This window comes from Suillus discolor, assembly GCF_016758755.1.
Source record: "Suillus discolor strain FC423 chromosome Unknown F5147scaffold_71, whole genome shotgun sequence".
NCBI classification, from domain to species: Eukaryota; Fungi; Basidiomycota; class Agaricomycetes; order Boletales; family Suillaceae; genus Suillus; species Suillus discolor.
Genome location: NW_024541318.1, coordinates 107311 through 131887, shown reverse-complemented (window position 1 = coordinate 131887; position 24577 = coordinate 107311). Strand labels below are relative to the sequence as shown.

General features: G+C 48.3%; 10 protein-coding genes across 10 annotated transcripts; 3 read left to right on the top strand and 7 right to left on the bottom strand.

The window, feature by feature from the left end:
• Positions 1–383: 383 nt before the first annotated feature.
• Positions 384–1278, bottom strand: F5147DRAFT_641740 (uncharacterized protein; the record flags this gene model as incomplete). Its single annotated transcript, XM_041433063.1, has 2 exons — positions 384–1033; positions 1092–1278. 2 exons carry the CDS (start codon positions 1276–1278, stop codon positions 384–386), a joined length of 837 nt encoding a protein of 278 aa, XP_041288098.1.
• A 1720-nt stretch (positions 1279–2998) lies between these two features.
• F5147DRAFT_641739 (uncharacterized protein) lies at positions 2999–5909 on the bottom strand. Its single transcript, XM_041433062.1, has 6 exons — positions 5665–5909; positions 5391–5615; positions 4753–5339; positions 4493–4702; positions 3808–4440; positions 2999–3757 (listed from the first exon to the last, which is right to left on the bottom strand). The coding sequence occupies exons 1-6, from the start codon at positions 5805–5807 to the stop codon at positions 3129–3131; spliced, it is 2427 nt and encodes an 808-aa protein (XP_041288097.1). The 5' UTR covers positions 5808–5909; the 3' UTR covers positions 2999–3128.
• A 3097-nt stretch (positions 5910–9006) lies between these two features.
• On the top strand, positions 9007–10083 carry F5147DRAFT_393364 (uncharacterized protein). The gene is made up of 3 exons (XM_041429575.1): positions 9007–9392; positions 9445–9545; positions 9603–10083. Exons 1-3 carry the CDS (start codon positions 9129–9131, stop codon positions 9940–9942), a joined length of 705 nt encoding a protein of 234 aa, XP_041288096.1. The 5' UTR covers positions 9007–9128; the 3' UTR covers positions 9943–10083.
• Positions 9991–11089, bottom strand: F5147DRAFT_717052 (uncharacterized protein). Its single transcript, XM_041438636.1, has 5 exons — positions 10878–11089; positions 10793–10817; positions 10624–10737; positions 10267–10572; positions 9991–10216 (listed from the first exon to the last, which is right to left on the bottom strand). Exons 1-5 carry the CDS (start codon positions 11081–11083, stop codon positions 10187–10189), a joined length of 681 nt encoding a protein of 226 aa, XP_041288095.1. The 5' UTR covers positions 11084–11089; the 3' UTR covers positions 9991–10186.
• A 478-nt stretch (positions 11090–11567) lies between these two features.
• On the bottom strand, positions 11568–13000 carry F5147DRAFT_717050 (chaperonin 10-like protein). The gene is made up of 3 exons (XM_041438635.1): positions 12571–13000; positions 12023–12514; positions 11568–11972 (listed from the first exon to the last, which is right to left on the bottom strand). The coding sequence occupies exons 1-3, from the start codon at positions 12792–12794 to the stop codon at positions 11687–11689; spliced, it is 1002 nt and encodes a 333-aa protein (XP_041288094.1). The 5' UTR covers positions 12795–13000; the 3' UTR covers positions 11568–11686.
• Positions 13001–13444: 444 nt separating this feature from the next.
• Positions 13445–15302, bottom strand: F5147DRAFT_717047 (Oxidoreductase, molybdopterin-binding domain-containing protein). Its single transcript, XM_041438634.1, has 6 exons — positions 15162–15302; positions 14942–15098; positions 14617–14759; positions 14284–14565; positions 14070–14234; positions 13445–14014 (listed from the first exon to the last, which is right to left on the bottom strand). The coding sequence occupies exons 2-6, from the start codon at positions 15060–15062 to the stop codon at positions 13556–13558; spliced, it is 1170 nt and encodes a 389-aa protein (XP_041288093.1). The 5' UTR covers positions 15063–15098; positions 15162–15302; the 3' UTR covers positions 13445–13555.
• Positions 15303–15306: 4 nt separating this feature from the next.
• F5147DRAFT_717041 (chaperonin Cpn60/TCP-1 family) lies at positions 15307–17802 on the bottom strand. Its single transcript, XM_041438633.1, has 11 exons — positions 17675–17802; positions 17553–17624; positions 17439–17499; positions 17221–17385; positions 16972–17170; positions 16459–16921; positions 16218–16403; positions 15847–16165; positions 15724–15791; positions 15639–15663; positions 15307–15590 (listed from the first exon to the last, which is right to left on the bottom strand). The coding sequence occupies exons 1-11, from the start codon at positions 17708–17710 to the stop codon at positions 15556–15558; spliced, it is 1629 nt and encodes a 542-aa protein (XP_041288092.1). The 5' UTR covers positions 17711–17802; the 3' UTR covers positions 15307–15555.
• Positions 17803–17816: 14 nt separating this feature from the next.
• F5147DRAFT_717040 (Metallo-dependent phosphatase-like protein) lies at positions 17817–19214 on the top strand. Its single transcript, XM_041438632.1, has 6 exons — positions 17817–17972; positions 18030–18113; positions 18204–18503; positions 18584–18836; positions 18894–19011; positions 19067–19214. The coding sequence occupies exons 1-6, from the start codon at positions 17886–17888 to the stop codon at positions 19146–19148; spliced, it is 924 nt and encodes a 307-aa protein (XP_041288091.1). The 5' UTR covers positions 17817–17885; the 3' UTR covers positions 19149–19214.
• A 1388-nt stretch (positions 19215–20602) lies between these two features.
• Positions 20603–23549, top strand: F5147DRAFT_393285 (uncharacterized protein). Its single transcript, XM_041429574.1, has 7 exons — positions 20603–20698; positions 20760–20924; positions 20973–21197; positions 21257–21816; positions 21870–22100; positions 22154–22786; positions 22836–23549. Exons 2-7 carry the CDS (start codon positions 20788–20790, stop codon positions 23441–23443), a joined length of 2394 nt encoding a protein of 797 aa, XP_041288090.1. The 5' UTR covers positions 20603–20698; positions 20760–20787; the 3' UTR covers positions 23444–23549.
• Positions 23550–23879: 330 nt separating this feature from the next.
• On the bottom strand, positions 23880–24393 carry F5147DRAFT_717027 (uncharacterized protein). The gene is made up of 2 exons (XM_041438631.1): positions 24024–24393; positions 23880–23969 (listed from the first exon to the last, which is right to left on the bottom strand). The coding sequence occupies exons 1-2, from the start codon at positions 24253–24255 to the stop codon at positions 23896–23898; spliced, it is 306 nt and encodes a 101-aa protein (XP_041288089.1). The 5' UTR covers positions 24256–24393; the 3' UTR covers positions 23880–23895.
• Positions 24394–24577: the final 184 nt, after the last annotated feature.

The following is a 24577-nucleotide window of genomic DNA, read 5'->3' as shown; positions in this document are numbered from 1 at the left end:
CCAGCGCGACAAGGTGCCGCGGCGCTAACTTGGTCTCTGGAAAATGTTAGGAGTCGGACTCAGGTTGTATAATCATTTTTGCAGCATAATGCAGACTTACATTGTGATAATATATACTTCAGTGGTGGATTTTCCTATCAGGTCTGACTTATTTCACGCCTGGAAATCGATTTCGCTTCAGCCGTACCAATATTGGAGATCTATCTATACTCTCTCTATATATATAGCTAGTACTATATCAATTCGCCAGAACAAACGCACGTACTATGTTTGAGGGTTTTGGGACGACAGAACTACAAAGAATGATCTATGTAACATCCGTCCATTCCATGAGTAACTGACACAGGTAGCGAAACACAAAACAATATGTAGTGTAACGACTACTATAGAGGTAAAGTGTTGCTGAGCTTAACCCACTCCCTGGTACCTGTGAATTTGCCTAGTAAATCATCCATATCCGATGCTGTTTCCTCGGCATCTATCTGCTTGTATGTTCCTTCCGTCCATCCCAGCTCAACTTCGAGGTTATGGCACATGTCATCAATGCGATTGGAGTTAGCTGCCTGGAGCACCCGGAAACAGCCCACAAGGAGAGCCCATAAGGATATATCTATGGTCGATTGGAGGTCCGGGGGTCGATATTTGATAAAACCCATCAGGAAGGCTGACTTCTTATCGCCACACGCAATAGCGTCCAAAGTCGCCCACCCGTCGAGAGGGCGCGATCTCTGCAGTAGGACTCCCTGCCTATAACGCAAGAAAATCCAGGCGAAAACCCACATAAACGATTCCAAATCGTGGCGATATAGGTGTTTCACTTTGCCTTGTTGACCCTCTTTGGTGAGAAGGTCGAGCGCCATGAACGGTACCGTGCCCGTACGCTCGTTTCCCTGATGACCCAATGCATTCGCCAACGAGGATAGATCGTAGTCGTTTAAGACACCGATCAGTCTGCCGTTTTTCCTGTACCACATCAAGTTTTCAAGGCTGATATCTCGATGATAGACTCCTTCCTTCCACAAAATGAGGTGACCTGTACGCGTATGTCAACATGTCAACGAAGAGCCACATCAGTTCAATCAAACACGTACATAGTATACACTGACGCCAGACGTCAAAAAGCTCTTTTCCGTGAAGCTTCGTGATGGGGTGTAGCATATGGAACACGAGGATGTAGAGTACGTGACTGCTCGTGGTTGGTGCTGGAGTGCAAAGTGAGACGTTTTGGACTGGGGATATGGAAATTGTGAACTTGTGGCAAAACCAGCTGAGGAACATGGCCGTTTGAATCCGTGGCCTCGTGCTCCTTAGCCATTTGAGAATCATTTTCCATGATTCTCCCCCCAAAAAAAAAATTGCCATCCCGCGGCTCTTCCTTCATCATGATGGCTGAGGGTATTTATTGGCGAGCTGTTCACTAATGGACCAGTGAACACACGCCTTTTCAAAGTCCGTAGCGCGCCGGATCATTCTGCCATGACTTCCCCTTGCCACATGCCCGGGCTACAGCGCCTAGAGTTTCTCATGAATCGAAGCCTTGGGCTCGATTGCTGAGGCCGGCAAGGTCAGATAACTCCGCACTTGTAACGCACACAAATTCCGAAGAGGTACCCACATTAGTGACTCGACATCACAACGATACAAATTGACAATGCCTATGCGCTGGGGCCCGCCCGTTTCCCTTAGCAGTCGTGGTTGACAATGTCAACAAATCATAGTCGCTTTAGACACCTGTATCAGACGAAGATATACCTGTCAGTGGTATCGGATAGAATCTGAAGAAGAATTCGCGTGTAGACTGTAACTTCTTAATCAGACTACTGAACCATAGAGGGGCCGTACTTGCAATGTACGACTTTGGTAAATCAGGGAAATAGATTGATAGTAAGTTAAGAATGCAATGCATAACCCGTGCGCCCACCTCCCCTGGTTCTAATGGTTCGATGTTGATAGTTATGCGACGATCGAGATCTCTTCTGAGTGCTGACGAGCACTCCACCAAAACTTCCAGGGTTAGATCTATGGACGCAACCTGAACGACATTTGATGTCAAAAAGTCATTCAAAACTGAGGCTTTCTTGCGGCTATATGCCACAGCACCTGCAGTTACCATAGATGGAGGAGGCGAGACTCCGTTGACCAGAGAATGTCATCCTAGTCACGGTAACACAAGGAGAACACGGTAAAAATGCAGACGAATGACTCGAGATTGTGACGATGGATGTGATTGACTTGGCCTCTTTGGCTCTCTGGAGTGATAGATTAAGGGCCGCAAATGGCACTGTGCCCGTGCGCTCATTGCGCTCGCCCGCCGCAATCAACCGATCATAGTCACTGAAGATGCCCAACAAAATGTTGTTTTCGGCTTTTGTTCAGTAATACATCGTGTTATCAGGGCTGACATCTCGATGTCAGACCCCTCCGTTCCAGATATCATAGTGGTCTGCAACGCAATTTAACATGGAGTCACATACTGGACGCAATGAACCACATACGTAAAACGAATTGATGCTACACGTTGCAAAGGTCTTGACCATGAATCTCCGTGATGGGTCAAAACTGCGAATACCGCAACGAGGATATAGAGCATGTGCTACTACCCTTGGTTGTTTCTGGAACGCCAAGTGCTTTTCGGGCTGCCGCAGATGAGATTGCTGAAACGTGCAAGGAATATGGCATTTTGCGGTCTCTTGCTCCGCAGTGAGGCGCCATGATCTCAGGAACCGGGTCTAATATTTCTGGCCTGAGAGCACGTCGATACGGTATTAGTGTGAACTACGATTCGGAATCTCGGACACAGTAGGTCTTTTGGCAACATGGGCAACATACCACAGTACGGACAGAAACCTCCTGGTCCAAAGAGATAGCTTGCTGAAATGTCAATGTCTGAGGATGGGATGGAGAAAAATTCAAGGATAAGGTATGGATCTTCCCTGTGGCACTGGTAGCCGGTCCAGGTAAAGCTTAGTAAAGGCGGCCAAGGTTCAAGATATAGTATGACCGTTTTGGGACGACGAGACTAAAAACGACACGTGCACAAAGGATGGAGCCCAGAGTCTATCTATTCCATGGGTAACACAGGTAGCGAAATATGGAAAGCAGTATGTAGTGTAACAACTGAAAAAAAATCACTGTGAACGGCAAGCGTTGCTGAGCTTGACCCAGGCTATGTCGCCTGTGAATTTGCCTAGCAAATCATCCATAGTTGATACTGATTCCTCATCGTTGGTCTCCTGGTATGATTCTTCTGTCTTGATAACCAATGCTCGCCGTTGTTGGCGTCGCGTAGAGGCTTCGATGTCAAGCACCTGGAAACAAGCTAAAATAAAACACCAAACGACCGTCTTTATGTGAGAGGGTCTGAAATCTTCGAGATAATTAATAAATGATTGCTTTTCCTTGCCACATGCAACAGCGTCTAAAGTTGCCCATAGATCGATGCGCGATCCAGCTGATAGAAGGTTTCCGTTGTCGTAACGCAAGGAGATCCAGGTGAAAACCCACACAAACGACTCCAAATCATGGCGATATAAGTGTTTGACTTCGCCTCGTTGAGCCTTCGCGGTGAGAAGATCGAGCGCCATGAAAGGTACCGTGCCCGTACGTTCATTGCCCCGTGGACCCGGGTCATCCGCCAATGAAGATAGATCGTAGTCATTTAAGACACCGATCAGTCTGCCGTTTTTCTTGTACCACATCAAGTTTCCAGGGCTAACATCACGATGATAGACCCCTTCCTTCCACAGAGTGAGATGACCTGCACGCCATGTTAACGAAGAGCCCCATAAATGCGTCCAAAACACGTACATAAAATACATTGGTACCACACGTCGAAAAGCTCATGGGCGTGGAGCTCCGTGATTGGCTTGAGCTTGCGGAATACGAGAACGTAGAGAACACGACTGCCCGTGGTGGGTTCCGGAACATCAAGCGCTTCTCGGATGGCGGACGTGGGATGCGTGAACGTGTGGTGCCAAAGGAGTTCAGGAACATGGTCTTGGACAGTTGCGTGCCTCTTAGCGATCTCCTCAACCTTGTTCAGGATCTCCGGCTCGCTAGTGCGATCCGCCTCTCCCCAGAATATTTTGGCTACCATCCCATCCTGCAAATCGCCGTATTTCTTCTCGAGCGCTTCACTAGTGACAGGGACCACATTGGTGGCCCGTCCTTGTAGTCCGTAGTGCGTCACTCTTTCGTCGTGGCTGCTATGGAGCAGCAGATCAACCGTTCCGAGATCTTCATCCTTGATTTGGAATTCGTGGCATTGTTTGCCCTCAACTTCAATTGGGAGGAAGTGCTTGTTTCGGCCCCAATCGTGAACCTTGAAGCGTTGTAACGCAAACAACAGCACCATGAATCGCGGGAGATCTTGAATGAAGTTAATGCCCGAGCTTTGAACGGTGCCCTGGCGATCATAATACCAGGTCCAGATCACATCGTCTAAAAAGCCGTGGTAAGAACGGGACCAATCTCGACAGACGACCGAACCCACCGATAACGATAAAATTAATCAGATATTCGACGGCAAGATTGGCCGCAAACATTTCTGCGGCGTACAGACCCGTCTGGACGGTCACATCTGGCTCGTCAGGATTGACCTTGGGTTTTTTCGCAGTAGATTGCAGAGTGTCCGCAGCCTTGCGCTTAGAGCTGGACCCGCCCTTGGAAGGCTGTGCAGCAGTAAGGCCGGAGGATAGAACTGCTGCTCGGTTCATTCAGTTTGATCTCGGATACAAAAATCAAATCACTTACGCGCGGCGTCGGACGCAGGTTGTGTTGCTGGGGTCTGCGAAGGGCCTGGCGTAGGGACTTCTGCCTTGAGATGATCCACCGGCAGATATTCTGGTTTAGTAGGGACATAGTCTGTCACTGTATACGAAGAGGGCGGCGGGTTGATCTCTTTCGTCCTCCCTGGCGTCTTTCTCTTGAACTCAATACAAGCCAAAACATCTTTCCAGGGAAGTGACGCTGGCGGCTTTTCCTTTGCATTCTTGACCATGTGAGCCTTGCGCTTCGTGTCGTGCTTCTCGTCGTGCTTCGTGTTACCCTTCTCGTCGTCTTTCTGTTTGCTCTTCTGTTTGCCCTTCTTGCCGCCCTTCTCATCTTCAAATGAAGCGCGTGCGCTGTTCAAAGGAAGAATGACAACATCGGGCTTCCGAGTTGATTTCACCTTCTGGTGGGTTTGATACATGGGCATGTCGTTCTGCTGGAAGATCATGTCCACGGTGGAGACAGGAGCGCGCATCCCGTCAATCTTGATCTCTTCAAGACAAGCGAGCGCAATGTTCGTTGCGTCAATAAAAGGGCCGTAGAAGTCGTTTTCTACTCCTGGACATACGCTTGCAATCGTTGTAAGCGTAGAAACGTGTAATAATCGAAGGAGCGCTTACTATTTTTTCAGGGCTGTCTCGATGCCCGAAGAAGATATGCCTCCAGCGGAGACCTGTCCATTGCAAACCGAAAGAACTCCCTTCAGGCACTTTTGCAGGAGCTCGGGCTGTTTCGTCTCTGGGGTGCAAGACGCGCGCTGTAGGAGGGCTTGCAGCATGGCATCTGCCTTGCACTGCTTGGCCTGCTCGATGTCCCGCTGAATCCACGGCCGGACCTCCTTGACCCTTCATGGAACGTCAGGTGCTACTCCATTAGAACAAGAAAGGTACGTACTGGACACCGACCAAGCTGATGTTCTCGCTGACGACGGAAGCCCCACGGCTGTTTGGGGTGGACTCTAGTTTACTACCACCTTGATTTGATGCACTAGCGCGTGGCGGAGTAGCCGATGTGCCTGTCTCTCCAGTAGGGGACATGACGCTAGGTGTTCAATGATTGCGCTGACTGAGTTTTGTGAGCAGAGCTGGTGAGGAAGAGAAAAGTAAGAGGACAAGGAAAACGTCTGCTTCCTGCTTGCCTTATATCCGGTCGACGAATGTGGCGCAAATGTAGCGGACCATCGATCATTAATCTGATGTAGATGTGGCGGTTGTGGACTTGTATATTTAATTCGTGACTCCGACGACGCGTTCCCATCAACTCACGCACGTGACCCTGACTTATTTCTCTAAGTTCTTGAAATCGATTTCAGTCAAGTCCGGTCATTAAATATTAGAGATCCATATGCATAATGTAATACTCTAGTGCTCTGTCAATTCGCCAGAAATAAGATTCGCTGCCGCGCGCCAGGGAGGTCATGTTTTTGCATACTGAAAGGAACTCCACTATGATCTATCTACGTGCACATACATCATGATCTTGTTCTCGGTAATAATCAACAGAAGTTCTTCTAAGAATTTTGATTTTGGGATTGTAGAGCGGAGTCCGACGCTCGCGCCATGTTCCACACAGAAAGAAGACCGTCAAATTCATGACTCAATCGCAGTTCTCTTGTATTCTTTTATTCTCCTATAGGTACACACCATCGTTACCCCGTTTAGATCCCTGTGCTACGTGCATGACCTTACTGTTAATGGACGTTGCTGTATCTGGGGTGATGTCGGACAATCAAATGCTTGATCCCTCGCAGGAAACCCTTCTTGTCCCATGGTCTCGCCCATATATTCCTAGTTGATCTCGTGGCCTTGAGAGTGGTCCCATTTAGTCTAGCGCTTCCGCGCCTTCCAGTTCTGGACCCTTGAAGTAGCCCTTGCGCCGTGTGCTATACAGTGAGAGAAATAAACGCGCACTGAGTCTTCAACTTATGATCGTCTTTAGGTAAACAATATTGAGGAATGTGTTGACGACCTTAGCCAAGTGGCGCTGAGGAAATCTTGAATGTTTACTCCAGGGAAGCCAGAAAGTGCAGATTTTGGCTGGTCTGTGTGAGATCCATGCAAACGGGCGTCCTGCCCTGGCCAGTAAGTTTCTCGGATTCAGAAAGTGTCGGGAAGTCTGTCAAGGCCGCCGCACGATGTCACTATATCCCGCCTACCCGCCATCAGGATCTTTACCTAACACAACGTCATTGTCCGCAGCTCCCGGTCTGCGGCTGCTATGTCCTCCATCCAGGTGACCAGAGCTGTGACGGCAAGGTGACAAAAATGACGAGATTGGCATGACGGTTGACATAGATGGCGGGATACGTGATGGTGGCTGACATAGACGGCAGAGTGGTTACGGTAATGCAGACAGACCTTTGAGCGCTCGGAACTTTCCGACCACAGACTTGTCTCCAGATCCTCCAGACTTTGGCAGAGTCTGCGCAGACTTGATACAGATTGGACATTTCCTACATGTCCTCAGTGAAGTCGCGTGTGATTAACGAAAGTGCAGTGTTCCTTAGACCTGAAATAAAGCGAACGCATCTCTTCAAAATTTAGCAGCCTGGCGTCCAGCATGAACATGGAACGCGGTGCCCCGATTAGTGTCCCAGACTAAGTTTTCAACTTACAAGTCTACCATCTCTGCTCGTCCAACTTCGCACAGGATATATTCCCCTGAACAAATACCTTCACAGAATATCGAGATCACCCTCCTCCACATGTCCGGCCTGCGAAGAACGAGAGGAATCAGTACATCATTTCGTACTATCATGCCCGGTATACTCAAGATACAGAGCATCCTTGAAGGTCGAGCTGGGAACGCGAGCACAAAACCTAAAAGGCCTCCTGAACGACGGAAAAAACGTTAATTCGGTTCTCAAGTACATCGCTCGCACGAAACGCCTGGAAAACACCTTCGGTGCCCCCCAAAGTAGAAGCGAACCCAACAGATGCGCTAAGTGCTTAGCCATCTACTTCCCCCAATCGCTTTAAGACGGCATTGATCGTCCTCGCGAAAGCCTGGATCAGGCTTACAGGACTCCCATGCCAAAAATGAACAGAGTACCATAGATGTCTGTCATAGGGCTTCGCCCCCACGGGCAATAAATAAGGACTCAAAAAAAAGTCTACCGTGAGTGTGGCGCAGCGCTTCCCCCCTTGTCTTGTACGCGCCACTAGACACGAGCAGGTTTAAGTCTCTGCTAAAGAGAGAAAATGCATGGTGCAGACGAGGAAATAAACCAGCGCCGGAAGAAGGGTTCATATCGAGTTGGAAAAAAAGACTGGTGCACAGGTCACGTTTAACTGAGTTATCCCAGGAGTTTATGTACCTATGCCAGTATGTGCGTCAATATCTCATTGAAGGAGCCGTCCCTGCTTGCCTCATTCCCTTCGTCTTCCAGTCGTCTCTGTTTGGTTCGAAGAGTCTGGCTGGTAGTTGGTATATCGGGAAGTGAGTAATTTCTATCCACTATTTGTTTGCACTTATGTAAGCTTCTTTTCAAAGGGTACGGCTGGTGTAGTTCAATCGAGCTGGTGAGTCGAACACCTCGAGTTTGCAGAGGGGCACTTGGAACCAATGATCTCGCAGCGAAAAGGAAGACTGTTTGCAGGGATGGTGTTAAAGGAGTCTGTGACTGGCGGTGTGAGCGAGACTAACACTCGTTCGCAGATTCTAAGTCTTATGCGCCAGTTAATTCTGGTACAGCATAAAGAAGGTCGTCATACTACATAGGAACTTTTGACTGAACTAGAGTTCGGCAAATATCCGTCTGAGTTTGAAATCATGAGCTGGCCGCCCATTAATTTCATCCCTGATCAATACAAGGTCGCATTACCTCGGGCCCGAATATTCGTTCAATATTATAGGTAAGTATCAAGTAATAAATGATAGTAATCATGTCAACGCAGTGATGCCCATCGCTAATCATTATGTTTGTTATGTTGCGACAGAGCCCGAATTCCACTATGTGTGACAGACTTGTCACTCGAACGTGTTGACTTTGAACACACAAGAACGCGACATGCACGGGATGACCAAGCACGGGTTCCCAACCTACGCCCATATAGTGTCATTGACACCTCATTAATCATTACTTACCTGCATCGCAATCCATTCGGGGTCATCTAAAATGCAAGCCTGGATTGTTGAGTTACCGAAACGACTGATATTTGTAGTCATCATGACACCTTCTATCGGTATATCCAGGTCCCCGTGATGGTACCAGTGCGATTCGCAAATTCGCCTTAACAGCGGCGGAATGCGCAGCCATTCACACTAGTCACCGTGACTAGTAGTGGGCGCCCTCTCTGGACTATATAACACAGCGCGGCGACAGAAAATCCTTCATCAATACCATCATCTCCACTATCATGGCACTCGTTCTCCCCACCTTGACCGCCTTCACTACTTCCCGTCTCACAGCCATTCTGACGGCCAAGACTCAAGCAGATTTCACCGCAGCGTTTGATGCGCTTTTCGCCCGTAATCTCAATGTTGTTTACAATGGAAAGCAACTTTCGAGGGAACAGTACCAGGCGCAGTTGCTCGGTCAGAGCAGTGCTGCTGTTGAAGAGCAAGGTGCAAGCGTCAGTGTTCAAGGTCAACTAGAAGTCCCCGGCAACGAGGGCCAAATCGTAAGCAAAATATATATATTTCGTGCTCTGCCATCTTATAAAAAAATTGCAGTCTGGTATTGTCGGTCTATTTTACAGTTCCCTTGTTGACTCGAGGTTCCTCGTCTTTGGAGCTCCCGCGGAGAGCAAAGTGACTTCTTCATTTAATGCAACGTAATATCTATTTGTCATCGTGATTGCTCAGCCATCTGATCATCTTACACTCCGCAGCATTCAGGCTACAGAGCCTCGACCTCCGTCTAACCCCCGTATTCGCGGATACTTTGACCCCCGTCGCATAGTGACGGTGAACCAGATTGCCACCGATCAAGCTCTGCATGTCACCATTCCTACCGCTTCCATCAACTCAACCTCACCTGGCGTCACTACTAAGAATTTCGCGCTTCCGCAGGGGCCATTTGGTGCACCCTTCGGTCCCGGACCAGTACGGTTGGGCCCCACAGAGACAAATGCTGTCCCAGAGACGTTCCCAGGGGACGGGGAGTTTGGTGCTCTTCCACCTTTGATCGCCGGGGAAACTATCGGTAAAGAGACTAATACCAAGGCATGAGTATCTCAAATCATATCTCATACTGTACGAATATCCATGACAAGGACATATGTTGACCTATGTATCGCTATTTGTACATTACAGTAACAGTCCGAATAATCTTTCTGAAGGCAAATGTGATGATATCATATGAACTTCGGAGCATACGGCATGATTCAGTGAATGGAATACGGGCCTACGGCTAAGAAGTTGAGTATCGATTCAATAAGGGCGACATTAATCGCGCGATGTTAACAGGCATGATTCAAGAATATTCCCCGCGGTCTGCCTTTACCTAACTGGATGTCAACTACAAGGACGCAGCATCAAGACTCAAACACTCACATCAGCCTCGCTCTCCGTTGGACAGGGCTCTCTCACAACTTCGATTGTCTCCTCATAGACGACGTGCCGCTTAATGGTACGCCCATTTGGATCTATGTCAGTGCCCTCCTGATCTGTTCCAAGATCACCAGCACCGACAACGCCCTCAAACTCACCCACTCTGGCGGTACCAAGGGGACCAGTTACTTCATCTTTCAGGTAGGATGCCTCTCTGTGATCCATTCGCTCGTCTGCTTGGTGCTTTGCATTAACAAAATCAATCGTCTTGCGCTGAAGATCATTAAATGTGACGGAAGAGCGATCAGCCTACGAGATAATGTCAATTTCATGTTTCTCGATGTACATTGTACCAAGCACCTTTACGTGTGCTTCAGATTCAGACGCGAGATCTTCGTTCCATCCTGGTGCGTCATCAGCGGAAGTTTCAAACTGGGTACCAGACAAGTTTCTTCGTTTCTCTCGCTCCAGCGTCTGCAATAAAGGAATTTCGTTCTGCTTCAGGGGCAGATAGTAGGAGCGGACGTACCTCTGGATCATTGTCATGCATCGTACTTTGGTGATAAAGTCACGATGAGAATAGTAAGAAGCAGTATTGAATTTGCAACCAATACCTAGTGTACCGTCTTCCATCACCATACCGTCGGCTTGACAAGGTGTCTGCTTTGTTAGCACACCTCGCACTTGCATATCGCGACGGAGCTCCGAGTGTTCTCTTTACAGAACTGCGTACTGCAGTAAGATAGCTCATTGAATGTGGTTTGCTTGGCGGAGAGGGTGAAAGTCGTACACTGAGACATTGTTGCGCCCCTAACGTCATCTGAGCCAAGACGTTTATGACGTCATAAGTGTGGAAACACCCGTTTTGGCATCAATGTGTGCACGCCAACTCCGGTCAGCAACTACCATGATGTCCAAGAAACCAGTTAACGGACTTATGGCGCCTGAAAGCAAGAGCATTGTTTGAGTGAGTGGACACGACACATACAAAAGACCGATATTTACTAATGAGCCGCACAGTAAGCGCCACTAGTGAAAATTTCCTTTATAAACTCGGATCAGATGATACAGGCCATGTCGGGGAGCATCTGCGAGTAACCTTAAATTTGGTCCATGTAATGCAACGTGTTCCAACAAGGACTAAGGAAATAACCCCGCCTTCATGTCGCCATATCCGGTGCAAGACTAGACTTTATCTAGATTCCTTCACCATCTTCAAAACGAACGTCCTGTGAGTGGCAGCACTATGCTATGTCAAATCCCGTTTAGACGAATGAGGGTTCCCGCAGTCTAGTTTACTGCAGTGAGTAATATCTCTGGTGGTACTCGAAGACACATATTTGTTAAGTCCTTCGTTCAGTAATACTCTGGTGCGTTTGTGATGATAATACAAATACTTTGTTACTTCTATCCGGATCTCACCCTATCTCCCCGCCACCAGTACCGCTCGATATCTGATCTCTCCTCTGTCGAGTTTAGCCATAGCTTCTTCAATTCCCTCGACCGTCAGTGGGAACTCTTGAGTGATGGGTTTGATGCCGTGGATAGCCGCAAATCTTAGCATCTTGACTTGGACACCACGCGATGCACAAAAGATTCCCTGTATTGTCAACCCCTTTGAAATGATAGGTGTATAGGGGATGACCAAATCCCCATGAGATACGGTGATAGGATAAATAGTAGCGTTGGGCGCCAGAACCGAGAGGAAGCTATTAATCACATGAGTCAATCCAAAAACACACCTCGAGATAAGACTCACAGATTCCAATCAGGGAGATGCGAAGTTGTAACGAATAGGTGCTTAATTGGCTTCCCGGTTTCATGTTTGTTCGCATTTCTCGTATAAAACTCCTTTGCACCCAAACTCCTCGCCTCTTCCCTCTTATGATCGCTTCCAGAGAAAACTACAACCTCGCACCCCATTTTCGCTGCAAATTGGATGGCAATGTGACCAAGACCACCGACACCTATAATTCCCACTCGGTCTGCAGGTCGGACGTTATACGAATACATCGCGTTGAATATCGTTGCTCCGGCACACATCAATGGCGCCGCGTCAGAGGAACTGATAGCATCGGGAATATGGAAGAGGAAAGCTGCCTTCCACACCGCATGGGAAGCGAATGCACCTTGGTCAGTGTTGGAGTGTGCATAAGTGGCCCTCTCAGGGCAAAAAAACTCGTTCGCGTTGAGGCATTCATCACAGTGCCCACACGTATTGTGGAGGAATCCCCAGCCAGCACGATCGCCACTGTTAAAACGCAACACAATCAGCTACGCAACGGCGCAAACAACAAACGGGTGTACACTTTGAATGCGGTGACTTGCGATCCGACCTGCTGCACCACGCCGACGCCTTCATGGCCGAGGACCATGTCCTCTGTCTTGTAATGTTGGTCTGTACCGCACAGGCCAGCATGAGTGATTTTGAGTAGTACCTCATCTGGTTTGAGGCTTTCTTTGTGAGTCTTTGACTCAACTATCTTTCCGGTGGGGGAACCTTTGAAGACGGTGAAGTCAATTCCGGTCATTTTAGTCGCTGTCCGTAGGGAGAAATGGATGCCAAGCACTATGCAAATACATAATTGAAGGCCAGACCTTTTATATCAATGGGAAGCTCCCTCAACATGGGGTGGGAGCTCAAAGAAGCATTGGGATTTGTTATCCGGACCCTGTGCACGTAGCCATCGTAATAACATGGATCATCAAAGACATGCTAAACACAAGGAGATGTATACGAGAGAAATCAAAGTTCATAAACGTTCATGTGCCTTATGAAGCTGGCTTGTCATGGCACCTGATCTGATTGCTAAAAGCGTCACCAGCTATGCACCTCGTTATCGACAGACTGTGGCAGTATAATACCTGGCGCTTCTGTGAAGCTGGGCAAGGGACCAAGGGTACCACTTTTGACGTGTCAGGCGTGACGTGTTCGATAGAAGGACTCAGCGCTTAGCGCTTGTCTGCCACATGATGTTTCTTTACTTCGGTGCGGCGCGATACGAACAGTGTTAATACGGCTTAGGCGTTTCCATATCTCCCCGGTCCGTCGATACAGCGCTTGTTCGAGGAGTGTCTGAACGTTCTCAGACACGCTTGCCGAATGTCTGACCCGAGATTTTGGTGACACAGATCTCGCAACACGCCGAATCACTATGAAGAGTTCAATTGAGGTATGTGAGTTCGCACGACTTGTGTTGCAAAAATAAGGGTCTGTCGATATAAAGGCGCCAAGGTACATTACTTTAGCCATGAATATCTTAGGATGTACATAAGAATCCTAGGAAATTGATCATACTTCAACCGAACCAATGCCAACGCCGCAAAAGCCCACTCCCCTCAAGTTCCAGCGGCATCCGGTGTCCTGTGCGCCTCCAGACTGATCGAATGCTCGGCTTATCACCGTGACCTTGGTCTTCGAGCGTCCGTTCCTTTGTCCTTGGTTAGCCAGCTCAAGAGCATCAACATCGATGTCTACTACGAGTTCGCCTTCCCACAGTGACCAACTCCAGTTACCCTCTTGGTATGTGATTTGTACTTCGTGCCATGTCTCACCGCCATCCGCACTGATTTCCACACGCGAGATAGGGGAGTTGGAGTAGGCGTAACCTGTGACTTTAAGAGTCTTCTGGTCAGGACAGGCAAATGTCAGACACTGGACGCGGGCGACGACCGAGTTGCAGTTAAGCCGTTGCATTGCAGGTATACGGCTCCACCAATCCTCCTTAACGGCCTTCTCTGCAGAGGAAACCTATTTGCAGCAAAGATGTTGGACGTAAGCACACAATGAGATATGGATGACATACACATTCAGGCAGTATCTTGTAATCACGCTGCTGATAGAAGTTGGGCGATTCATTCCTTGAAATAGTGATCCGGTCTACCCATTTAACCCATCGCATGCCAAAGTACCCAGGCACAACGACGCGCAAAGGGAATCCATGATCAGGCGTGAGGGGCGCATCATTCATCTAACGGGAAACGTGAATATACGCGCACTTCTGAAATCAATAATCTGACCTCGTAGGCAAGCATGGCGGCACCGTCCTCGGCCATGACCTCCTCAAGCGGAATAGACCCTCCATAACACTTGTCATCCTCGCACGGGGCAACATTCGAAGCGAAGCAGACGTGGAAACCTTTTTGAGCGTCTTCCTGCTCAGGGATTCCTGCACTGATCAATATGTCACGCAGGAGTACACCGCCCCAGCGCGCATTCGCAATGGTACCCTCGGACCACTTGATACCTCGGACCTCTTTCCCGGTGTTTTCTTGCATCTTGGCACGACGGTTACCAGCGCACTAGATAGGGTGGTGAGTGTGTTTATTTTTGAAATGCTAGGGATGACCTACGACGAGAGCAGCTACAACCACCTTTCTTGGAAAGGAAGCGATCATGTCCTTGACGTTCAATACCTTTTCTTCCATCCCCTCCATTTCGCCGTCTACCTTGACCGTATAACTGTCAAATTCGGATGCCAGATCCTTTATCGCAGCTGCGGATGGCACAAATGCCATTTCATCAGCAGTGTCCGCGGTCAAGCGATCAAGCATTCGAGAATGAAAATGGGACGGGATGGAACGACATCAGATTTGATCGCAGATGACAGGATTGAGAACGGAGTTAGGCGCATTATGAGAAACAGAAGAGGCTTAGCATAGTTTAGAAGAAACATACAATGGTTACGTGCATATGCCAGGTGCAGCGGTGTAATAGTGTGCTTTGTGAGCTCTACGAGGCATGGTGGTTCGGCATTAAGAGGTGTCTGGCCAAGCACCCGCAAATCAGTCTTGCCCATATTGGTATTGTCTGATAGGATATCGACAAAGGAATGCTAGAGACAACAAAGCATGTATCAGTGCAATTCAACACAACAAGCTGGCCAGTAGACAGTCACCGAGGTAAGAGGTATATGCTCACTGAAGGAGAAATCAAACAGTAAAGCTTGGAGAAGTGGAAGAAAGTGGGCTGATTTTATAGAGAAAGCGTGTATACGCGAACTCAGATGCGCACATGGATGAAGCTCGGGCCCTAGACCCCTAGCTAAGACTTGAGTACAATATTTATCCGTAGATTGGATCAATCTACAGATTAATATCAATATCGTCACATCTGTAACAAATATAAACATGGCGTAATGCTAATAAAAGTTTGCAAGTTCCGAGAGCATCACCTGCAGCATGTTCGGGGAGAACTTTAACACAGCGAATCGCTTCGAAGTTCAAATTACATGAGGATGTTTACTAAATGTCAGTGTCTGCTTCCCGTCTTTACTTCTAGACATAACTAGTCTACTCTTCTGCTTCACCTGCTACGATAACATCGTCTGTAGGAACAATTAGCGTTTGATCGGCAAGAGACATCATCGACTTGCCTATCTTCAGGACTGCTCGAACCAACTGCAATTGGGAAAACGCATTGAGACATCGTGCATCAAAGTGGCAATAAAAGGTTCGTACCTGGGTGGCAAGTAGATATTGTTGTCGCTTTGAAATCAGAGGGTCATAAACGAACTGCTTCTTCATGTCTAGAATTCCAAACTTGATTCAAGCGTTTCAAGTATGCAACGTGGTATCACGCACCATTCTCTCCCCTTCCAGAACAGTCGATTCCAAGTCTGGAATTCTTCTCTGTGACTTGTCGGCTCTTGACTTCTGTCAATGTCTCTATTGGCGAGAGACCACTGTTCTCAGCAAGTGCAAGGGGGATCGCGTCGAGAGCAGCTGCAAAAGAACGCATTGCATATTGCTCAATGGATGGAATCTCATCGGCAGCTTTCGAGACGGCGATAGAACAACTGATATCAGCAGCACCACCCCCGTAGACCACGCGGTTGTCTACGACAAGATTGCGGACCGCGCAGATAGCATCGTGTAGGGCACGTTTTGCCTCATCGACGATCTATGTGCCTTAACGTCAGATTATGTGCAGTGAGGGTGAATAGAAGGCAGACCATTTTATTGCTTCCGCGCACAAAGATTGTGACCGCACGGGAGTTGGCACACTCTTCAATAACAAGCATTTTATCGCGGGTCGTACCGAACGTGACCTCCCGCACGATACCTGCCTTCCCAAGTTTTTGCGCTGTAAGATCCTCGAATCGGGGAACGATTCGACCTTGTGTAGCTATGGCAATCAGCTAAGAAAAGAACATCAGTAATGCTTTCACGGTAGGGAGAACTTGTGAAATTCACCTCAATTTCTGGCCCACCAACCCATCGAACTGCAGGCAGCTTGTTCTGCATCAACAAATGATTTGCTTCATCATCAAAACCCCACTGGCAAATGACCAAGTTTGCTCCAGTGTCCTTCACCATCTTGATCATGTCCTCGAACTTCTCCTTTTCATAATCACGGAGGTGCTTAAACTCCTCTACAGACGTGATTTCGAGCTTATGCTTAGTCTTGGGTCGTGGAGGCTCAAAGGGACAGGTGAGAATTGCAAGGCGAGCATCGCGCACGAAAGAGGGCATTTGTGGGTGGGACATATCCTTGTCGATGAGAACGCCCTTGATCAACGTCGTGTCAGCAAGGGAGCCACCAACTTTGCCATCAACCTTGATGAGGTCAAAGGGAACATCACGGCGCTCAAGGTCTGCAACTGTTAGAACAGCATCGACCGCGATCTGAGCGAACTGCTGCAACTCCTTCGACACGCTGGGCCAAATTTAAGTATATTCAAGGAAAGAAAGAAAGGACTGGCGCACATTTTGCTGCCTAGACTGGTCATCGCGGTCTTCAAAAGATTTTCTTTGTTTTCAGGTGAGAACTCGACGCGATCTGAGATGGTGTCGAGTTTCTCGCAGGCAACAGCACAGGCCCGGTCAAAACCATCTGCTATACGGATGGGATGAATACCACGGTCCAGCAGATCCTCGCTCTTCTCCAAAAGTGCACCAGCCAGTACTTCAGATGTATTTCAATAAAAGGAAAGAGATGGGTAGTTGAGATCGTACCAACAACACCAGTGGTCCCGTCTCCGATCTCATCGTCCTGGCTTTTGGACAGCTGCACAAGGAGCTTTGCAACTTGATGCTCGACCTCCATCTGTCCCAAAATAGTTGCACCATCATTCGTCACAGTAATCTCGCCGTCGGGTGATATGAGGATTTTATCCAACCCTGCATGATTGATCAATCAAGCTCCTGTGGTGCAGCGGCTAAACAGAGCTCACCTCGAGGCCCCAGAGAAGTCCGGATTATGTTTGCCACTGTCCGTGCCGCAAGAATGTGTGACTTGAATATATTTCGTGAACTCAGGACTGTTGATCAAGAAGAAAATCGCCCACTTTGATCGCCTCTACACCATGAGTTCTTGTTTTTCTTCCCTGGTCCCTGAGGATGATGAACGGTCGGCCATACTGGAATAATTGAGCACTAAGTATGGGATGATTTGGCTTATGCGAATCACCTCGTCAGTTGCATATACAGCTTCTTGTTGAGCCATGATTTTGTTGCTGAACGCGTCGCGTTTTGGAAGCTAAACGTGACACGATTATTGCGTGACAATAACCCTGATAGTGAGTGCGTGATACCGTGACCTGGAGTTTAGAGGAAGTTACTAAGAACGCCCTTCGTACTCTTCTTCTGTCATAAAACTTCTAGCACAACCCAAACCTATCATGGAGCACGAGATCGATGCCTGGATCGAACAACTCAGTCAGTGTAAACAACTAACAGAAGCAGACGTAAAGAAATTATGCGACAAGGTTCGTTGACTCCGATAAAGACGCCACCTGCACTCGATCTGACTGCAGCCATAACAGACGAGAGAGATCCTTATGGAGGAGTCAAACGTACAGCCAGTACGATGCCCAGTAACTGTATGCGGGGATATCCATGGTCAATTTGTGCGTTCCTGTTTATTCTTGTAATCTGGACCGCTGATCTTGTCTTGTGCGCGTATCGTGCTCCTCATACTTGGTTTACTCGACGCGCAGCATGATCTTTCTGAGCTATTTCGTATTGGCGGAAACTCACCAGATACCAACTACCTCTTCATGGGCGATTACGTGGATCGAGGGTACTACTCTGTCGAAACAGTAACTTTGCTTGTGGCACTCAAGTTACGGTATCGCGACCGCGTTACAATTCTACGGGGAAATCACGAGTCCCGACAAATCACGCAGGTGTACGGCTTCTATGACGAGTGCTTGCGGAAATATGGAAACGCTAATGTGTGGCGGTTCTTCACCGATTTGTTTGACTACCTTCCCCTTACTGCCCTCATCGATAACCAAGTGAGTCTCTTATTCCCATACAAACACGCTGCGCAAATCACCTTACTTCCATTCCCAATGGCTAATCTTCTGACTTTAAGATATTCTGCCTGCATGGCGGTCTCTCACCTTCTATCGACACATTAGATCACGTCCGCTCAATCGACCGTGTGCAAGAAGTTCCTCACGAAGGTCCCATGTGTGACCTTCTGTGGTCTGACCCAGACGACCGGTGTGGTTGGGGCATTTCACCCCGCGGGGCGGGGTACACCTTTGGGCAGGATATATCCGAGGCTTTCAACCATAATAATGGATTGACCCTTGTCGCCCGAGCACATCAGCTCGTCATGGAGGGTATGCATACATTCAATACGACGCTAGCTTGTGTGCTCACGCGTGGTTGATGCTCAGGTTATAGTTGGGGTCAAGATCGGAATGTCGTGACAATCTTTAGCGCACCGAATTACTGTTACAGATGCGGTAACCAGGCGGCGATCATGGAGATAGATGAAAAATTATCATACAGCTTGTAAGTGTTTTACCTACTTGGTTTGTCTACTATTCATTTCGAATGGTATCCGCAGCCTACAATTTGACCCAGCCCCCCGAGCGGGAGAGCCGCTGGTTTCACGGCGTGTTCCGGATTATTTCCTGGTACGTCATTGACTCTCATAAATGCGGAATGTCGTATGTCTAACCTTCCCCACTAGTGATGTTTGCTGCCTGTCGATATTGTACATAGTGCCTGCGTCGTGTATTCTACCTTGGGACTGCGTTGGCCTCAACAACGAACATTATATACCACGTTACACGACAGAGTAATCAGTACTCATCCTTCTGATTCCTTCAACGTCATTAATTTGACGTTCTTCAAGATTATTTTCCACAAGATGCTCATTGCTCGCTATGTTGCCTCACATATGGACTGTGTATTGTAAGAGGACAAAAAAATAGAGAATTCTGATCGAGTCGAGTACGTGTGGCGTTAGCCCAACGTTAGCCAGTAGCCAGAGCGCAATGCGGCATACCTATTACCGGAGTCCGACATCTGACATCCAGGTCGAGTTTCTCTTGAAACCATCATCAACTGTGCTCATGGTACTCGAGTAGCTCACTCTAAAAAATCGTTGCCGAGTATTCTGTACCAGAAATCATGACTGGCCGCCATCTTCATCAGGATACTACCCCGTCGTTCTGTTTGAAACAGCATGGAGCACTCTGGCAGAACTCGCTGGGCCGATGAACATCAAGACTTGAAGATGGAACATGTATTGGTCTTACTTACGCCGCCAGCCACAGACTCTTTCAATGCCCTCCTTAAAAAATTTCCTTTTCCCTATGGGATCGGTTCCAGTGCCCCTCCGCCAACTTCAAGTTATTCAACTTGGCAGCTCGCTTGGACTACACCTGCTGCACCCAAACGAGGCTTGCAAATAGATAGCTGATGAAAGTTACTTACTTCTAGATACATCAAATAGTCACGAGGCTCTTCGGACCAAATGGAAATCGCTGGAAGACGAAGGGAACGAGGTGAGCAGAGACGGCTGCTAGTTGATGAGATATTTGACACATACACACACAAGAGCACTAGCAAACTCCTGGCACCTTAATTTCTCTGCACTTCATAGCACACAGCCCAAAGGGCTACTTCAAGGGTACGGAAGTGGAAAGCACAGAAGTGCCGGATGGATCGCTCTATCTCAAGGCCGCGAGATCGCCCAAGTATATCATAATGAACAAGAGTATGAAACCGGATTTGACGGTCTTCTTTCTGTGGAACATAGCGCGAGCGCCGGACTCCATTGTACTCTGGATCTAAGAATATAAATTTAGATTCTTAGAAGAACTTCTTAGGAACTCGGAGTGAGCATCGGCGCCGATGGTTGATTGCGGCTAAGATGTGTGTAGTAGATAGCGGAGTTCCTTTCACCATAGAAAAACATGAAGTACTTGACGCGCTGCAATCGATCTTGAATTGACAGAGCACTAGAGTATAGAATCTACTGTAGATGGAACTTGACTGAAATCGATTTTCGGACTGGGAATATCAAATAAGTCAGGGTCACGTGTGCGTGTTGATGGGAACGCGTCCTTGGACTCGAAATTCTGAATTGTACGGTTTACAAATTACAACGGCCACATCAATCCATATCTGACACATCAGATTGATCGATGGTTCACTACATTTTGCGCCACATTGGTTGACCACATATAAGGCAAGCAGCACTTTTTTGTGGCTCTTAGTTTTATTCCCCTCACCAGTTTTACAACGCTCAGTCAGCGTAATCGTTGAACGTCTAGTGTCATGTCCCCCGCCGGCGAGATTGAGTCTACTCCTCCACGCGCAAATGCATCAGCTCCAGGTGCTAGCAAAATAGAATCCACCCCAAACAGCCGTGGGGCTTCTGTCGTCAGCGAGAACATCGGGGTGCTCGGTGTCAAGTGCGCACATTTCCTGTCTTTATTAGTAGAGCCTGACATTCCATCAAGGGTCGACAAGGTCCGCCCATGGATTCAGCGGGATATCGAGCAGGTTAAGGAGTGCAAGGCAGATGCTATGCTGCAAGCCCTCCTTCAGCGCGCTTCTTCTGCTCCCAAGACTAAACAGCCCGAGCTTCTGCAAAAGTGTCTCAAGGCGGTTCTGCCTGTTTGCAATGGACAGGCTTCTACTGCTCTCGTAAAGTCTTCTGACATCCAGACAGCCCTCAATGAATAGTGAGTGCTCGCTCTTAAGTTCGCCGATCAGACGTTCTGATGCTCAAAATAATTGCAAGCGTATGTCCAGGAGTGGAGAGCAACTTCTACGGCCCTTTTATAAGAGCCACTAACATCGCCCTCGCTTGTCTTGAAGAGATCAAGATTGATGGGATGCGTGCTCCTGTCCCTACCGTGGACATGATCTGCCAGCAGAACGACATGCCCATGCACCAGATGCACCAGTCCAAGAAATCAACTCGGAAGCCAGACCTCGTGATTCTTCCTTTGAGTAGCGCATGCGCTCCCTTCCAGGATGAGACGGGCGGCAAGAAGGGCACACAGAAGAACGACGGGAAGGACGACGAGCAGCGCAAGAAGAAGCGCAAAGCTCATATGGACACGAATGCAACAGCTAAGCCGAAAAATCTCCCCTGGAAAGATGTTCTAGCTTGCATCGAGTTCAAGAGAAAGATAACAGGGAGGACGAAAGGGATTAAGGCACCCCCCTCTTCGTATCCATTGACAGACTATGCCCCTTCCAAGCCAGAATATCTGCCGGTCGATCATCTTAGGGCTGCAGACCCAGACCCAGCCCCTTCACAGACCCCAACAACACAAACTGCATCCGACACTGCATGTAAGTGATGATATTTGCGATTTTAGGATCAAACTAAATTGGCCAAGCCGCAGCTCAATCTTCTGGCCTTACTGCTGCCCAACCTTCCCGGGGCGGTTCCAGCTCCAAACGCAAGGCCACAGACACTTTGGAATCTGCTGCGAAAAAATCCAAGGGGAACCACGACGACAAAGACGCTGACGCGGACGCGGATCTAGATGTGACCGTTCAGACGGGTCTGTACGCCGCCGAAATGTTTGCGGCGAATCTTGCAGTCAACTATCTGCTGAATATTATTGTCGTCGGTGAGTTCGTTCATCTGTTGAGATTGGCTGCGTTCTTATTAAGGCTTTTTCAGATGATGTCGCGTGGATCTGGTATTATGATCGACAAGGGATCATTCAATGCTCAGGCATCAACTTCATTCAAGATCTCCCGCGGTTCATGGTGCTGTTGTATGCTTTACAACGCTTCGAGCTTCACGATTGGGGCCGAAACAAAGACTTCCTCCCAATTGAAGTTGAGGGGAAACTATGCCACGAGTTCAACATCAAGGATGAAAAACTTGGAGAGGTGGATTTGCTGCTTCACACCAGTCACGACGAAAGAGTGACGCACTATGGACTGCAAGGACGGGCGACCAATGTGGTCCCTGTCACTAGCGAAGCGCTCACGAAGAAATACGGCAAGTTCGAGGATGGGATGGTGGCTAAGATCTTTTGGGGAGAAGCGAGTCGCACTAGCGAGCCGGAGATCCTGAAAAAGGTTGATGAGATCGCTAAGAGGCACGTAACTGTCCAAGGCCACGTTCCTGAGCTGCTTTGGCACCACACGTTTACGAATCCCACGTCCGCAATTCGAGAAGCGCTTGACGTTTCGGAACCCACTAAGGGCAGTCGCGTGCTCTACATTCTTGTGTTCCGCAAGCTCTTCCCCATCACTCAGCTTCACGGCAAAGAGTTTTTTGACGTCTGGCGTCAGTGTATTTCATGTACGTGTTTCATTGGGTTTACATGTCTCTTTGTTGACATAACATGCAGGCCATCTTACTCTGTGGAAGGAAGGGGTATACCATCGAGATGTCAGTCCTGGCAACCTGATGTGGTACTGGAAAGACGGCAAGCGGATAGGCGTTTTGAACGACTATGATCTATCCTCGTTGGCGGATGACCCAGGTCCTAGGGGAAACGAGCGCACGGGCACGGTGCCATTCATGGCGCTCGATCTTCTCACCAAAGATGGTCAACAAGGCAAAGTCAAACACCTATATCGCCACGATCTAGAATCATTTATGTGGGTTTTCGCCTGGATTTGCTTGCGTTATAGGCAGGGAGTCCTTCTATCACGGAGATTGCGCCCTCTCGATGAGTGGGCGACTTTAGACGCTATTGCATGTCGCAAGGAGAAGTTAGACTTCCTCCACAGTCTGACCCCTTTTGCGCCCTCGGACATAGATAAACTCACATGGGGTGTCCTTGTGAACTGTATGTTGGTGCTTAAAAGGGATGCCGACAACCGATACTATCTTCGCTTTACATCGAGCTCAGGAGAAAGCCAGCAGCCCAACGCCGAAGACCCGGATCTCGATGCTTTTCTATCCAAATTTACCAGTCTAGGTCATTGGGTTGAGCTCAGCAAACCTGAGTAATTTTTATACCCTGCACACGGTGTTCCGCGCATCGATACTTGTAACTTTCAGTTATAGATTCACAATACAACTTAATGTTACTCCAGCGCTTGTCCCCACCTATCTATTTTCCCATCTGCGACCTTGACTTTGTTCCGGCCACACAGCATTTTTCGACAGAGATCTAAAGTTGCTCATGTCTAGCGTCGCGTGTCAAGGATAGAAACGGTACGCTATGTACTCACAGTGTACTTGGAAGTTGAATGGTCTAGGATATCACATGTAACATCATGGCGATGGACGGGTTGTCGTCGACATGTTAGTGCTAACTTTTGAAGAGATGCATCTACCTGACTTCAGCGCCGAGAAGCACTGCAGCTTTGTCGCTTTCCGATGCTCGGATCACACATACTGCGCAATAATTTGAAGGATGAGACTAGTAAGTGTTTATCGCCGAGGCTTTTGCAGCATATCTAGAGTTGCGTACAGGATAAGGATGGAAGCACCGCGGTATCCTCATAGCGGACTTGTAAGTTGAAAGCTTCGTCTAGGACATTAATGTTTGATCTACAAACGATCATGTATTGAAGGCTCTGCGCGCCTTTATTTGTCTGCACTTTTATAACACACAGCCCAAAGGTGCGGAGCCGGAAAGCGCAGAAGTACCGGATGGATCGCTCTTTCTCAAGGCCCCGAGATCGTATATCAGCGAGGGTATGAGACCCTGAGGCAAGAAGGGTTTCTTGCGAGGGAGTGTCGGAACAGTGGGAAATGCATTGATTGTTCGACATCACCCCAAGATACACGACGATGCCCATTAACAGTAATGTCATGCAGCACGGGGATCTAAAAGGGCTAACAATTATGTGTACCTATGGAAAACAAAAGAATACTGACAGATAACTGCAGGATTCAGGGTCTTCTTGCTGTGGAACATGGCATGGGAGTCGGACTCTAATTAAGAACATACATCCCAAAATCAAGATTTAGAGTGTTGATTCTCAATCAATTTTTGGAACTTCTTAGAATAATTCCTGCTGACGAAAAACACCGGCTCCAAGCGCAGTCCTGTGCCTGTACGAACTATGCCGTTGTCTAGTAGCATCCATAAGAAACGACAACGGACAACCTATACTAAATGATCTCCCAATAGAT